Raw genomic sequence first — 11877 nt, 5'->3', positions numbered from 1 at the left:
TGTCTCCGTATATACCTACGTTAATATCCCTTTTCAAATATTCTCACACCGAATCCTATTGGGTGTTAGTCGATACAGTGGTGACAAGAACTTCACCCCGTGGAGGAAGTGACATCACATGACAGAGGGAAACAGTTTCTTCTTCTTCTTCTTTCTGACAGCTCTCTATAGACGTTGGACCTGCCATTTAAGTTCAAGCACAACAGGAGTGCCTCCCCCTCCTCCTCCTCGTCCTCCCTCCCCCTCCTCCCCAAATACACCCGCCCACCCACCCCCCCCCCCACCACCCCCTCCCCACCCCTTCCTCATCTTCTCTATCAGAGTTCCGAGGGGAGTCAGGCTCCCATTGCACCTCTCAAGTGAAGTTGTGGTCACAAATCTTTTGCTCAATGTTTATACTCGTATCATTTCGTTTAACATAAATCATATCCACAGCAGACCAGCATCCAGTGAAGTGTTACATAAAATAAAAAAAACTCTTTTTTTCCCCATTCTTTTGAGCGAATCTACCAGTTTTCTTTCTTTTGAGGGAATCTCCCAGTTCTATCCATGTGCAGGACCAAACAGACTGGCACAGAAATGTATCCCATTCACACGCCAGCGGCGCATTCGTTAACTTATATAATATCTCTGTTTTTAGCAGCAATACACATTGTCATTGTCCATTCAGAATATATGTGTACATACATAGTATATATACACACAATATATACTGTATATATACGTATAAACACATTATGTACATATACACATATACTGTGTATCAATACGTATATATATTTTTCAACGGCTGGATCTCTGTGTCCCGACTGTTCTTTCTCGCTCGATCTCTCTTGCGTTGCCATTTTAACTCCTTGCAGGGAATGCTTCCTCAAAGTGCTGTGCCAAGACAAGAATTCCTTCATGCCATCGTCCCACTCCCCCCATGCCCTCGTCTCATCTTGGTTTGTCACATCTGGGGAAGACAAGACACGGCAATTGGTTAATCGGGTAGCAGCAGCAGCAGCCAGTCAGCTTCTTAGTAGGAATGTAGTCAGGACAGTCCCATCACCCCAACGCAGGGTGCCACCAACACCCCCCCCCGGCCGCAACCCCCGACCGCATAGTGGCTAGTGGCCAATTTGAAACATGTCGCTGCTGGTCACCCCACCCGAGAGTGTGTGATGGCTCGACTAAATGCAGCGCGCTGTGGGGGGCCCTGGGAGTTCGGAGGTCATGGAAGTGGTTAAGTCAGGGGAGGTCATTAAACACTGCAGGGCCTTGTGAAGTGTCTCAGTAGAGGTGGCGTTTCACAGTTGCTACAGTATTTTTGACTGCTTACTGAGTGCAGGCGTTAGTCACACCAACAGAAATCAGTCTGATTCTACGGATTAGTGAATGAGTGGGGATTTACTTTTTATATTTATAGATGAAGCCTATGATTTATAGCTCATTGTACGACACTGTCGCGAGCCAAAGCCAGTGACACTGTCGTACGATGGTGTAGAAAATCAGTCAGAGCAAGGCGACACAGACACCATATCTTGCATTCACTCAATCCCGAGCTTTCCACACAATCAATAGACCATGGGAAACCCTTTTCCCTGTGAGTGTTAGTGACGTGCATGAGTTCTGTCTTTAGAGGCCTGGTGCATAAACACGTCTGTCTGGGAGTGAAAAATAAAATGAAATTCCCCCTCCCACATAGGTTGTTATATATATCCCTGTGCCGATGGGAAAGAGATTGGATAAGATAAACTAATGGTACAATATGATGTGTGGTGTGTTGTGCATGGGCCATTAGCTGCTCTATTCAGACTGACCCAATATGGTGTACGAGTCTTGGTGTGTATGAAAATTAGATCATAGTTACAATGTTTTAGTCACAGCTGGGCAGTATAAACAATGCTATACACAAAATACTTAAACTGCCAATTTGCAGTAAAACATGTCAACAGTAATCACAAAGTCAACATTATGTTCGGCAGACCAAGAGACTGCTGCATTTGACAGGGACATTGTAAGCACATATATAGAGAACCACAGACCAGACACCAGCACACAACACACAAAAGCAGGTATAAGGAGCATGCAGCTCGGCGGGAAACCTCATTCAAGGCCCTGGCAGAAGAGCAGAGAAGAACGGGAAGATGGAAAGTTCAAGTGGACAGGAGGAAAATTCAAGGCACTTTTTGTTTTATCGTGACATAACGTAAACAAACCTGCAAGTTCTTTCGTTTAACTCAAGTTGCCTGGACTTGCAGTCTAACTGTGTGAATTTGCAGGAACATTTACAGGTGAGAGGGTCCTGCACAAACAAGCGCTTTCTTCTCTCTGAGCAAGGCTCACAGTGGCTGCAAGGGAAGCAAAAAGGGAGAGAGAGAGTTCTAAGCTATAGAGCGAATCCTGCAGAGAAGGCAGACACAGACACTCATGCACCCCCAAAAAAACTAATAAACAACAACTTAACAACTTAACACCATAGAGAGAAGGCACTGTATCAATGCGCTTCTATTTTGTTTTCCTTTGCTTAATGTCATCAGCCTCATCACAGATAACAATTCAATACAAAACATCATCAGCATCGACTCTCATCACTGTTAGCTACATAGTATGACATCCCGAGTCTCAAGATGAGAGGATCTGGTACTGTGTGATAAGTAAGAACGTGACCGTCCCACAGCACAGAGATAGTCACTTGTTGAATCTGAACATGCATAGCATACAATCTGTCACAAACTCTCTTCTTTCATTCTTTTATGTTCGATATTCCTTGCTAAAATAGCATGACAAGCACATTGTGTGATTGGATCTAAGTGAAGCAGCACAGGACATGGGAAGGAAAGTATGCAGTATGCAAGTATGCAGATGAGGCCTTCTGCAGAATTCGCCCCAGCCAGGCACCGCACACAAACCCACAACCCACATTGATATAAACAGATCTACTATAAGGTGCATGTGTGCTATTGTGACAGGGAAGTTTTATACTGATGATACACTGTATTCCTATAAAGATCTAAATGTTAAGCTGTGTGTGTGTGTGTGTGTGTGTGTGTGTGTGTGTGTGTGTGTGTGTGTGTGTGTGTGTGTGTGTGTGTGTGTGTGTGTGTGTGTGTGTGTGTGTGCAATCAGTGAGGTGGGTTTATTTGCAGGAATCTTTTCCAAATGAACATTTAAAAAGTGCTACTGAATAAGGTTTTGGTTGGGATGAGGTAAGTGTCAAAGAATACATTCTACTCGCCAGCCTGTTCTGAAATCAACGTAGACTGCGTGAAGACGCGGAATCATTTGCAAAGACCAACTTATGATATGGGAGTTCACACGCCAGAGACACAACAGAGACAGAGACAGATACAAGGGTGACTGACTATGGTGCAGTGGAGAAGCTATGCTTTGTCTCAGACGACAACGTATTTGCCCTTGACTCAACACTTGAAGCCAGAATGATGCAGCCTATTTAAGCACAGGTCAATTTTGTGTCACATCCGAGACCTCCTGTGTGACAACAGGAACAAGATAAGCCGAAGCATAACATATCAATGTTCCTTGTGCTCAAGGCTACGATCACTTACATTAAACACCATGTATTTAGCCGTTGTACAGTAGCTGTTACTGATTATTGGCTTCTATCTTTAGAAAGCATCATCTATCGTCTGAAACAAATAGGCAACATGGAAGCAGATAAGAGACCCAACAGTCAACCTGGCTTCCACTATAGCTGACAAAGTGTGGGCCAGTAGATAGTTATAAAAACCCCAACCATGCTTAATAATTACCTGTCAGCATCACATCACATCACTGCCACGGCACTGGAATAAATGTTGGGCCATGTATATACAGAAGAAAAAAAGGGGGATAGTTGTAAAAAAAAAAAAGGGAGCTTATAAGTTCCAATAAAAAAATATGTTAACTTTTAATTGACAAAATACCAAAAAAGTTCCACCGATATCAAGCCAACCACCAAGAGAGACACCGTGCTCACACGCACCGCAGCGCTCGTATAGGCCTCAGCCTCAGCGATCCTGACGGTGTCTCTCTGTTTCTTTCTCTTTCTCTTTTGGCCCTTGCCCCTGGAAAACAGAGAAGAGGGCAGAATAGAAGAGAGAGAGAGACAGAGAGAGAGACAGAGAGAGAGAGAGAGAGAGAGAGAGAGGCCTAAGTGGAAGCAGGAACACTCGTGCAGAAATCAATCAATAGCAGTTAAAGCCAAACAGGACGCAATCAATCTACAGGGCGGTTGGCTTCTAATCTAGTCTCCTCATTAGCAGGGGGTATTGATCGACAAAACAGGCCTGTTGTGTATGTATGTGTGTGTGTGTGTGTGTGTGTGTGTGTGTGTGTGTGTGTGTGTGTGTGTGTGTGTGTGTGTGTGTGTGTGTGTGTGTGTCTGTGTGTGTGTGTATGTCTGTGTGTGCGTGCCTGTTAATGTGTGTGTGTGCATGTGCCCATGGCCCATGCCTGTGTGTGCCAATGAATGAGCATGTTGTCTTACTCTTTGCAGAGCCCCATCCTGCCTTGCCATAGGGTGAATCGGATGCCTACGTGCGCTGTGACAGGCAGGCGTCCAGCGAGGCCTGGGCTCAGCCCCATGACAAACGGATTTGATTCAGCCTTCTCAGCTAACATGATCTCTCCATCTCTCCTCCACCGATCCCCGGAGGCGGCTTTAACCCCGCGAGGCATGGCCGAGGCACATACGCACGCCCATCAAATCCAATTAAACAAGGAGGCATATTCTCTGACCTGCAGAGAAGGTGGCTTTGAGACACGCATGCACCGGGCCGGCCTCGCACACATGCACACACGTCAGCTGCCACACCGCCCGCGTTTCAGCCACGTCTCCAGGCTCATGATCCACTATTTACAACGCTAAAAATAAAAAATGGGTTAACTGCATGACACCTGTTGCTATGATTAGATGGGGAAGTAGCCGAGGGCCGAGGGTCGAGTTTGTGCAACTAGTGTCAGGGTGCAAGTGGGAGCGGGTGGTCTGAAGCAAGGCCTCAGTCGTCGTACAACCGCACCATAAAGCACTAAAACCCGCCGTCATAAAAGTGTGTGACGTGTGTGTGTGTGTGTGTGTGTGTGTGTGTGAGAGAGAGCCCAGTAAAGATAGAGATAGAGGATGAGCCTGTGAGGCATGCTTGGGGGGGACCTGTTTTTTCTCCTCTCAAGAGCAGCAGGGAACATGCAGAACTATAGGCCTGAAAATGGTTGACTGGCCGCTGGCCCTGTCCCCTCTGCCCCCGGGAGACCGGCAGCACCGTGGCCCTGTCCCCTCTGCCCCCGGGAGACCGGCAGCACCGTGGCCCTGTCCCCTCTGCCCCCGGGAGACCGGCAGCACCGTGGCCCTGTCCCCTCTGCCCCCGGGAGACCGGCAGCACCGTGGCCCTGTCCCCTCTGCCCCCGGGAGACCGGCAGCACCGTGGTAAATGGAGACGCTGATGCACTTCCTCTCTTTCTGCCCCTGCAGTGACACACTGGGCTCAGCGAGGAGAGGGAGGGGTAAACACAGCCCACGCTTTGGCTCCAGCGGTGCTGGTGTGCTGCTGTTCACTCTGCTAAAGTGGTTCTGTTCACATGAGCTCCTCTGAGGTCTGTTGGTATTAAATGTGCCAGGCTGACTGCTTCTTGTCTACTGTTTACAGAGTACAGTAAATACCCCATGATCATTCACACTGACTGGTCTGAGCGTAATGTAAGAATACTGTGGTTAGGCAAGACAGTGGGCTAGGTTTCCGATCAGGGCTGAACTGAACACATTCTCATCCATCCCCTCTTCATTCAAAACACACATGACAAGATGATAAAATAAACACGTACTCACTTTTCTTTCTTTGCCTTCACCTCCGGCTTTTGTCTGAAAGGGCAGAAACAAAGCGATCATGTTTCTGACATACATGTTAAAATGAATGTCAGATGTGTTGAATATAACTGTTGAAGTGAAGAGTTACAAGATGTAACGTTTCCTTACCTGCAGTCGCACTTTAGGTGCTCTGCGAAACTTAATTGGATAGTATGTTGCGACTGCTTCTGTCTGACTCGTAATACCTGCAAGGAGGGACACACAACAACATGTGGTTTAAATTTAGAGACTAAACTAAACAAAAATAAATCAGATCACTTCCTCACCTCTCGTCCCTTTCTGTAACATTAGCCTCTATTTTGAGGAAACCTCTGTGACCGCCATGAAAAGACCACAACTTTAGAGCACTCTGACCTCCACTCTGCTGACGCTGCTGTGACTCTACAAAGGCCTCGAGACCTGCACACGGTCTGCATTTACAAACTAGCAGTGACCCATAATACCAGCAGGGGTTTTCGACTTGACCAAGGCCCATGAAAGCCTTGGTGTGTAGGGGTAAACAACGTAACTGACATGCCAAGCCCTGCCATTTCACTTTCCCTGCGCCTGCACTTCTAACTTGCCTCACACTCAGTCTCGCGAGAGAGGCAGTCTCTCTCACAGTTGAGAAGCAAGGGAGAAAGAGAAATAGGCGTAGACCGGATGAAGAGGGGTCAGGGCATTACATTTGTGGGACTTGAAAGGTCTACAGTATATGTGCCATCAAGTGTCCTCCACCCAGACCTACTGTAGGTAACCAAGCGTTGTTCTTGCTTACTGTAAATAGCTCTGGATTAAGAGCCTCTGCTAAATGCCTAAATTGTAACAGCTCACCTCCATTGTGATATTGCGTGTTTCCGAAGGGACGCACTCGAGCGCCTCGTCGTTGCAGTAGCCCGAGCAGCGTTTGAGGACCACGCATGACGGGATGTACGTGTGCTCGATCTCTTCGGGATACTCGTGGTAGATGTCCACCAGCATCTCCCGCGTCTGACAAATGCTCTTGTTATATACATCCAAGAAGGGGACCACTGCAAGGGAGAAGAGAAGAGAACATTACTGTCTATCCACCACCATCATCATCATCTTCACCATCTTTATTTGTTATAATCAATCACACTGTGGGATACTTTAGTGACGGAGCGGGGAAAACGCTTCAAAGTGGAGAATAGTCTACAACTACAGCAGATTCAACTTCTTGGAAAATGTCTTTGAGGGCCAGGCATCATGTTTCTATTCTATGTACCGATGCAGTCTGGTTCTGTCTCTTTTATTTGCACTTCACCCCCCCCCCCCCCATCCCTACTCTACTTCAGTCAAAACCCTTGTCATCCCTTCACTGCTCATTTCCGCTCAGCACTGGAAGAGAGCACTTGTGCCCCTTTGTCAACGTAAGAAAGGTACAGGCATTCATTTCCTGAGTAGTGCCCATTACTAAAGCTAGCTTAGAAGGCAAACAATCACCGATCTATGGCCACAGCTAAAACACAGACGCTCATTGTGCCGATGAAGAGTCTTAATAATTACTGGCAAAACAGAAATGATGTCAAACCTGCTCAAAATCCAAAGCCCACTGACGTCACACATGATCCCACACACAGATGAAAACCTAATGACCATTTTTGTGTGCGTGTACCGTGTATACAAAACATACATGTGTACATGTGTACATGTGTGCACGCACGCACGCACGCACGCACACACACACACACACACCACCTTTATCCGTCAGCAACATCAAGCCAGCCACTATACATCCCTCCCCTCTCCATCCCAGAATAATCCATGCCACCATCCGGCAGACTGGTTTCCCAGCGACCCCTTGCTAACTCCTGACCTCTGGGGTCACCAGAGCAGCCGTGACCTCGGGCAGTGCGGCGCCAGGGTTCACCGTCGACATGTGACCCCAGAAAGCCCACCCTTGAACAGGGCCTGCTTCTAGCATAATGCTACAACAACATCCTCTGGCACTAACCACAGTCACCACCATGCACTATCACCACCTCCAGCACCAAACTGACACTGCATGTGGCTCAGTGACTTTACTCTCAGGCCCTTTTGTTTGGTCCCATATGCAGACCTGGCCGACATGATGCAGAGGTAAATGGTGAATTTCATATAGAACCTTTCGCCACTGTTCTTTACAATGTGCATAGTAACATTCACCCATTCACAAACCAAGGGCTGAGGAAACCATGCAAGGCTCATCAGGAGCAGTAAGGGTTAGGTGTTTTGCTTAGGGACACTTCGACCCAGGGGGAGCCAGGAATTGAACCGGGAACCTTCCGATTCCCAAGCGGCCACTCTACCTCCTAAACCGCTGATGCCCCAGTGGATGGACGATGGTCACTCACAAACTAACAACACGCAGCCACCTGCTCAACTAAGAGCCATCCAGATCAGGGACTAGAATGGGTGCTTGCTGAGTGAATGATTGGCTCATAAGACAAACAAACACTTTTGATTAACAACCAAATCTCTATGTTGTTTTGTTTTTCTTTATTGAGATGTACATACAGTACATTATGGCTTTTTAGTGGTGGAGAGTGTGAGGGAGTCTGTGGTGGCTAATGTGTTTCTGATTACATTTTTGTCTGGCTGTCTGACATTCTGTGTTTGAAGGTCAGGGTGAGCTTGCAGATGGTAGAGCAAAGGGGAAGGGAGTTGCTTCCCTTGCACAGACAAAAACAATTACATATTCATATGTGATGCCACATAGAAAGTCTTATTTCGGTCTGTCTACTATCAAAGAACCCGTCTAATCTTTGCATGGACATAACATAACTAATCAGTAAACAACACCAATACACTGTCATGTCTATGGCCTCGGACCAATCTTCACTGTCTGTTGCATCCAACATGAACCATGCAGTTATAGGTATGGTCACACATTGTTCTCTGTCCACCAGACACATTAAGGTCAAATAAATAAAAACAATAAAATAAAAAAGGACCCACAAAGCATTATTTTTTGAAGCCTTCGCGTGGGAATACCATTCCTCCTATAAACCGTCTTGATGAATCGTGCTGAACTCTTTTATGGCGATTCCAAAGTCCCATATCAGACCTTTCACCTATGTGCTGTTTATTTCTGCTTATGGGAATCTAGTGAACAACAACCCTGGCTGTAGCTATAGCCTGTATAACAGTGGTATATCACCAGTTCACATGCACCACCACACCAACCACTGTCAAGAATTTACGCACGCACGCGCGCACACATACACACGCGTAAATGTTACTGCTCCAGTGCTCCTAGACTTGTACATTATGCCTACATTTCTTCTCATAGAGAAACGAGCATTGCCCCTTTTGACCGCTAGGTGGCTCAATGGGCGACTGTTGTAGGCTACAGATAATAAAAAGTATAATAAATAATAATAATAGATATAATAAAAACTGTTTTAATAGCTATAGGGGTATTTTAGATAGAACACTTACCTTCATTTTTACTCTTCGCCACCTCCTTGTTTATACTGGCAGTCTGCAAAAGACGCACATGACGAGACCAATCAGAAAACAATTAAGCCTTATAGCCTAAAACAGCCTCTATAAACTGCCTCTACTATACTAACATATAAAACATATGCCGTGGCATGCATGGCGTGAATCGGTGCTCCTAGTGTAAACAACATATCAATTTCACCCATGACTGGTTCTATTTCTATAATGGGTTTACGTTACAATGTAGGACACACAGAGAGTGTCACTTTTCCCGCCTCGTGTGTGTGTGTGTGTGTGTGTGTGTGTGTGTGTGTGTGTGTGTGTGTGTGTGTGTGTGAGCAAGTGCACCATCAGGACAGACGCACTAACCCCTGCAGTGAGACTGGCTTAGTCATATCTCTGAGGCTGCAGCCTGCAACCGACTTTAGGTATTGCGTGAGAAACCGGTCGATTGTGTCGTGTTGTTGGGGTGGCATGATGCAGGCGCGCCGCGTGTGACAGCTAGACAGCCCCTTTGGAGCAGACTAGAGACTTGTATGAATAGCTTGGGAAAATAACTATAAAGCCACAACCTCAACATAACAGACAATACAAATAGCGGTTATATTATTGCTAGGACGTTTAAGTGAGTTCACACCATGACTGTGACATGGAAAGAAAATAAGATAGAACTCTCTATCAGAATAATATAGGTTTGACACGTTCAATAAATATCAGTTTTTTAAATGTTTTTAAAATAAATGATATTAAACAAAAAGGATATGCGATTGTAATTGAGCGTTATACTGTCCACTGAGAGAAGCGCTCATTGATAAAACAACTTTATTATACTTTTTTTTTTTAAACTCGTGAATATTTAAATAGAGGACTCACCTTTACAGTGGAGATATGAAGAACCGCTGCCAAAAGGATTTGTATCAAACTGACAACACAGTTCATGGTTGTAATTCCAAAGGGATATATTTATACCGTTGTCTTGAAATATCAGCTGTCCGCTATGCTTCACAATAAAAAACAACAGACACACAAAAAAAATGCGAAGTAGGCTGTAACAATATCTTGACTAAATCAAAAGCATATTATATCCATATCGTCCACCCAGGAAAGGCGCGCCACCTGAGAAGGAATCCGTCAAAATTAACGTGTTGAAATTGTCTCCAAATGGAGCCTTTCAAGAGCGCACCAACAAGAAACGTATCATCCAACATGCGTCGGTCATCCAATAACAAAGAGAAATATCTCTATTCTGTATCCACGTAAGAAGAGGAACACCTTGAAAAAAGAGCAATCCTCCCCAAAATTAATGTTTTCTGACGGGTGTCAAAAACGACTGCATGCAGCGTCACGCCAACTTTGCGCACTGGTCTTTCTGCGTGTTGCTTGTTGTGCCCATTGATCACAGGAGCGGAAAGTCAGGCACTGTTTGCCGGCGTAAAGTGATCCGTTATCAATCCCTTTTGAACCGCGCTGGAAACACTCCCTTCTCTTTTTATTTTAATAACTGACTCCTTTCCTTTTGTTATGCCTTTTGTTTTCTTTTTTTTTAAGCTTTTGGGCATCCGTCCGTATAGAAAAGGGGGAGATTGTCCGACACCACCTTCTCTCTGTCTCGCTTCGTGTATTCTGTTTTATGTTCATGGGTTATTAAATTGGATATCAGGCAACAAGGGAGAGCGAGTGAAAGCACGCCTATTGGCTACAATCGGGTTTGGTGGGTGGAACCTATAAAGCACTGCTTGGGAGACTTCAGTATAACAGCCAAAGAGCTGTGAACATAGAGTGTGGTGTGATAGGTAGGCTACCAATGTTTGATTTCAGCTCCACAAATCGCCATAGATTGGCGTAGCGTAATTGAGCTATAGCCTACGCTTTCGCTTGTAGTGATGCCTACTCGAGTCTAACGGGGGAGATTTTAACACTTAATTTAACAACACGTTTTATCTTAGAAATGATAGGTAGCTATGCAGTCAGTATACAGTTTGATAGGTGAAAAATCAGCTAAACTTCCTATAACTAATTAACCAATTAAGAAAATAGGCATAGAGTGATGAATAGCCTATATAGTTTTCTCTAGAAAGTTTATACAGTCAATACTTTTTCAGTTCAAAGTAAAAAACATAATTAAACATATACAAATGCTGAAATTTCCAAATTATTATTATTATTTGTAACAAATTGTTACATGCCTTATACTGTATTGATTTACTGCATTTATTAACCAAACTGACTTGACCTCACCAATCATGAACTTTAAAATAGGCTACATGATAGGCCTACTGATTTAAAGAAAAAGAAAAAGAAAGCCTGATTCAGTGAGGACAATATTTAATTATTTAGTGGATCTCACTCCATCTCCCCATGCAGCTTCAAATGGTCAGTTAAATTCAGTCTCCAATGCACGTGCAGACAGACTGTGTCCCTGCTGCCCAGACCAACAGCACCACCTCCTTCCCTTTTGTCCCCCAGAAGAAGCAGGCTTGTTCCCATTCAGAACTGGACTGCTGCGGGTATTCAGGCTCCAGAGAGATGGGTCAGTGCTCTCTCTCTCTCTCTCTCTCTCTCTCTCTCTCTCTCTCTCTCTCTCTCTCTCTCTCTCTCTCTCTCTCTCT

At 45.3% G+C, this 11877-nt stretch overlaps 1 protein-coding gene across 4 annotated transcripts; it reads right to left on the bottom strand.

Annotated features, from left to right (window-relative positions):
* Nucleotides 1–309: 309 nt before the first annotated feature.
* vegfaa (vascular endothelial growth factor Aa) lies at nt 310–10875 on the bottom strand. 4 transcript variants are annotated; one of them, XM_083761538.1, is made up of 8 exons: nt 10142–10875; nt 9266–9308; nt 6659–6855; nt 5954–6030; nt 5807–5839; nt 3909–4049; nt 3756–3788; nt 2211–2333 (listed from the first exon to the last, which is right to left on the bottom strand). In XM_083761538.1, exons 1-7 carry the CDS (start codon nt 10205–10207, stop codon nt 3770–3772), a joined length of 576 nt encoding a protein of 191 aa, XP_083617664.1. In that variant the 5' UTR covers nt 10208–10875; the 3' UTR covers nt 2211–2333; nt 3756–3769. The 4 variants fall into 4 exon arrangements, 3 of the variants coding, with proteins under 3 accessions (XP_083617665.1, XP_083617666.1, XP_083617664.1); XR_014569060.1 differs by lacking the exon at nt 2211–2333 and adding an exon at nt 310–955 and having other exon boundaries at nt 3756–4049; XM_083761539.1 differs by lacking the exons at nt 3756–3788; nt 3909–4049 and adding an exon at nt 310–955 and having other exon boundaries at nt 2202–2333.
* Nucleotides 10876–11877: the final 1002 nt, after the last annotated feature.

Source organism: Protomyctophum parallelum, assembly GCF_964188405.1.
Source record: "Protomyctophum parallelum genome assembly, chromosome: 3".
NCBI lineage: Eukaryota > Metazoa > Chordata > Actinopteri > Myctophiformes > Myctophidae > Protomyctophum > Protomyctophum parallelum.
Note: the sequence above shows the minus strand (reverse complement) of the source record. Positions and strands in the feature narration are given on the sequence as shown.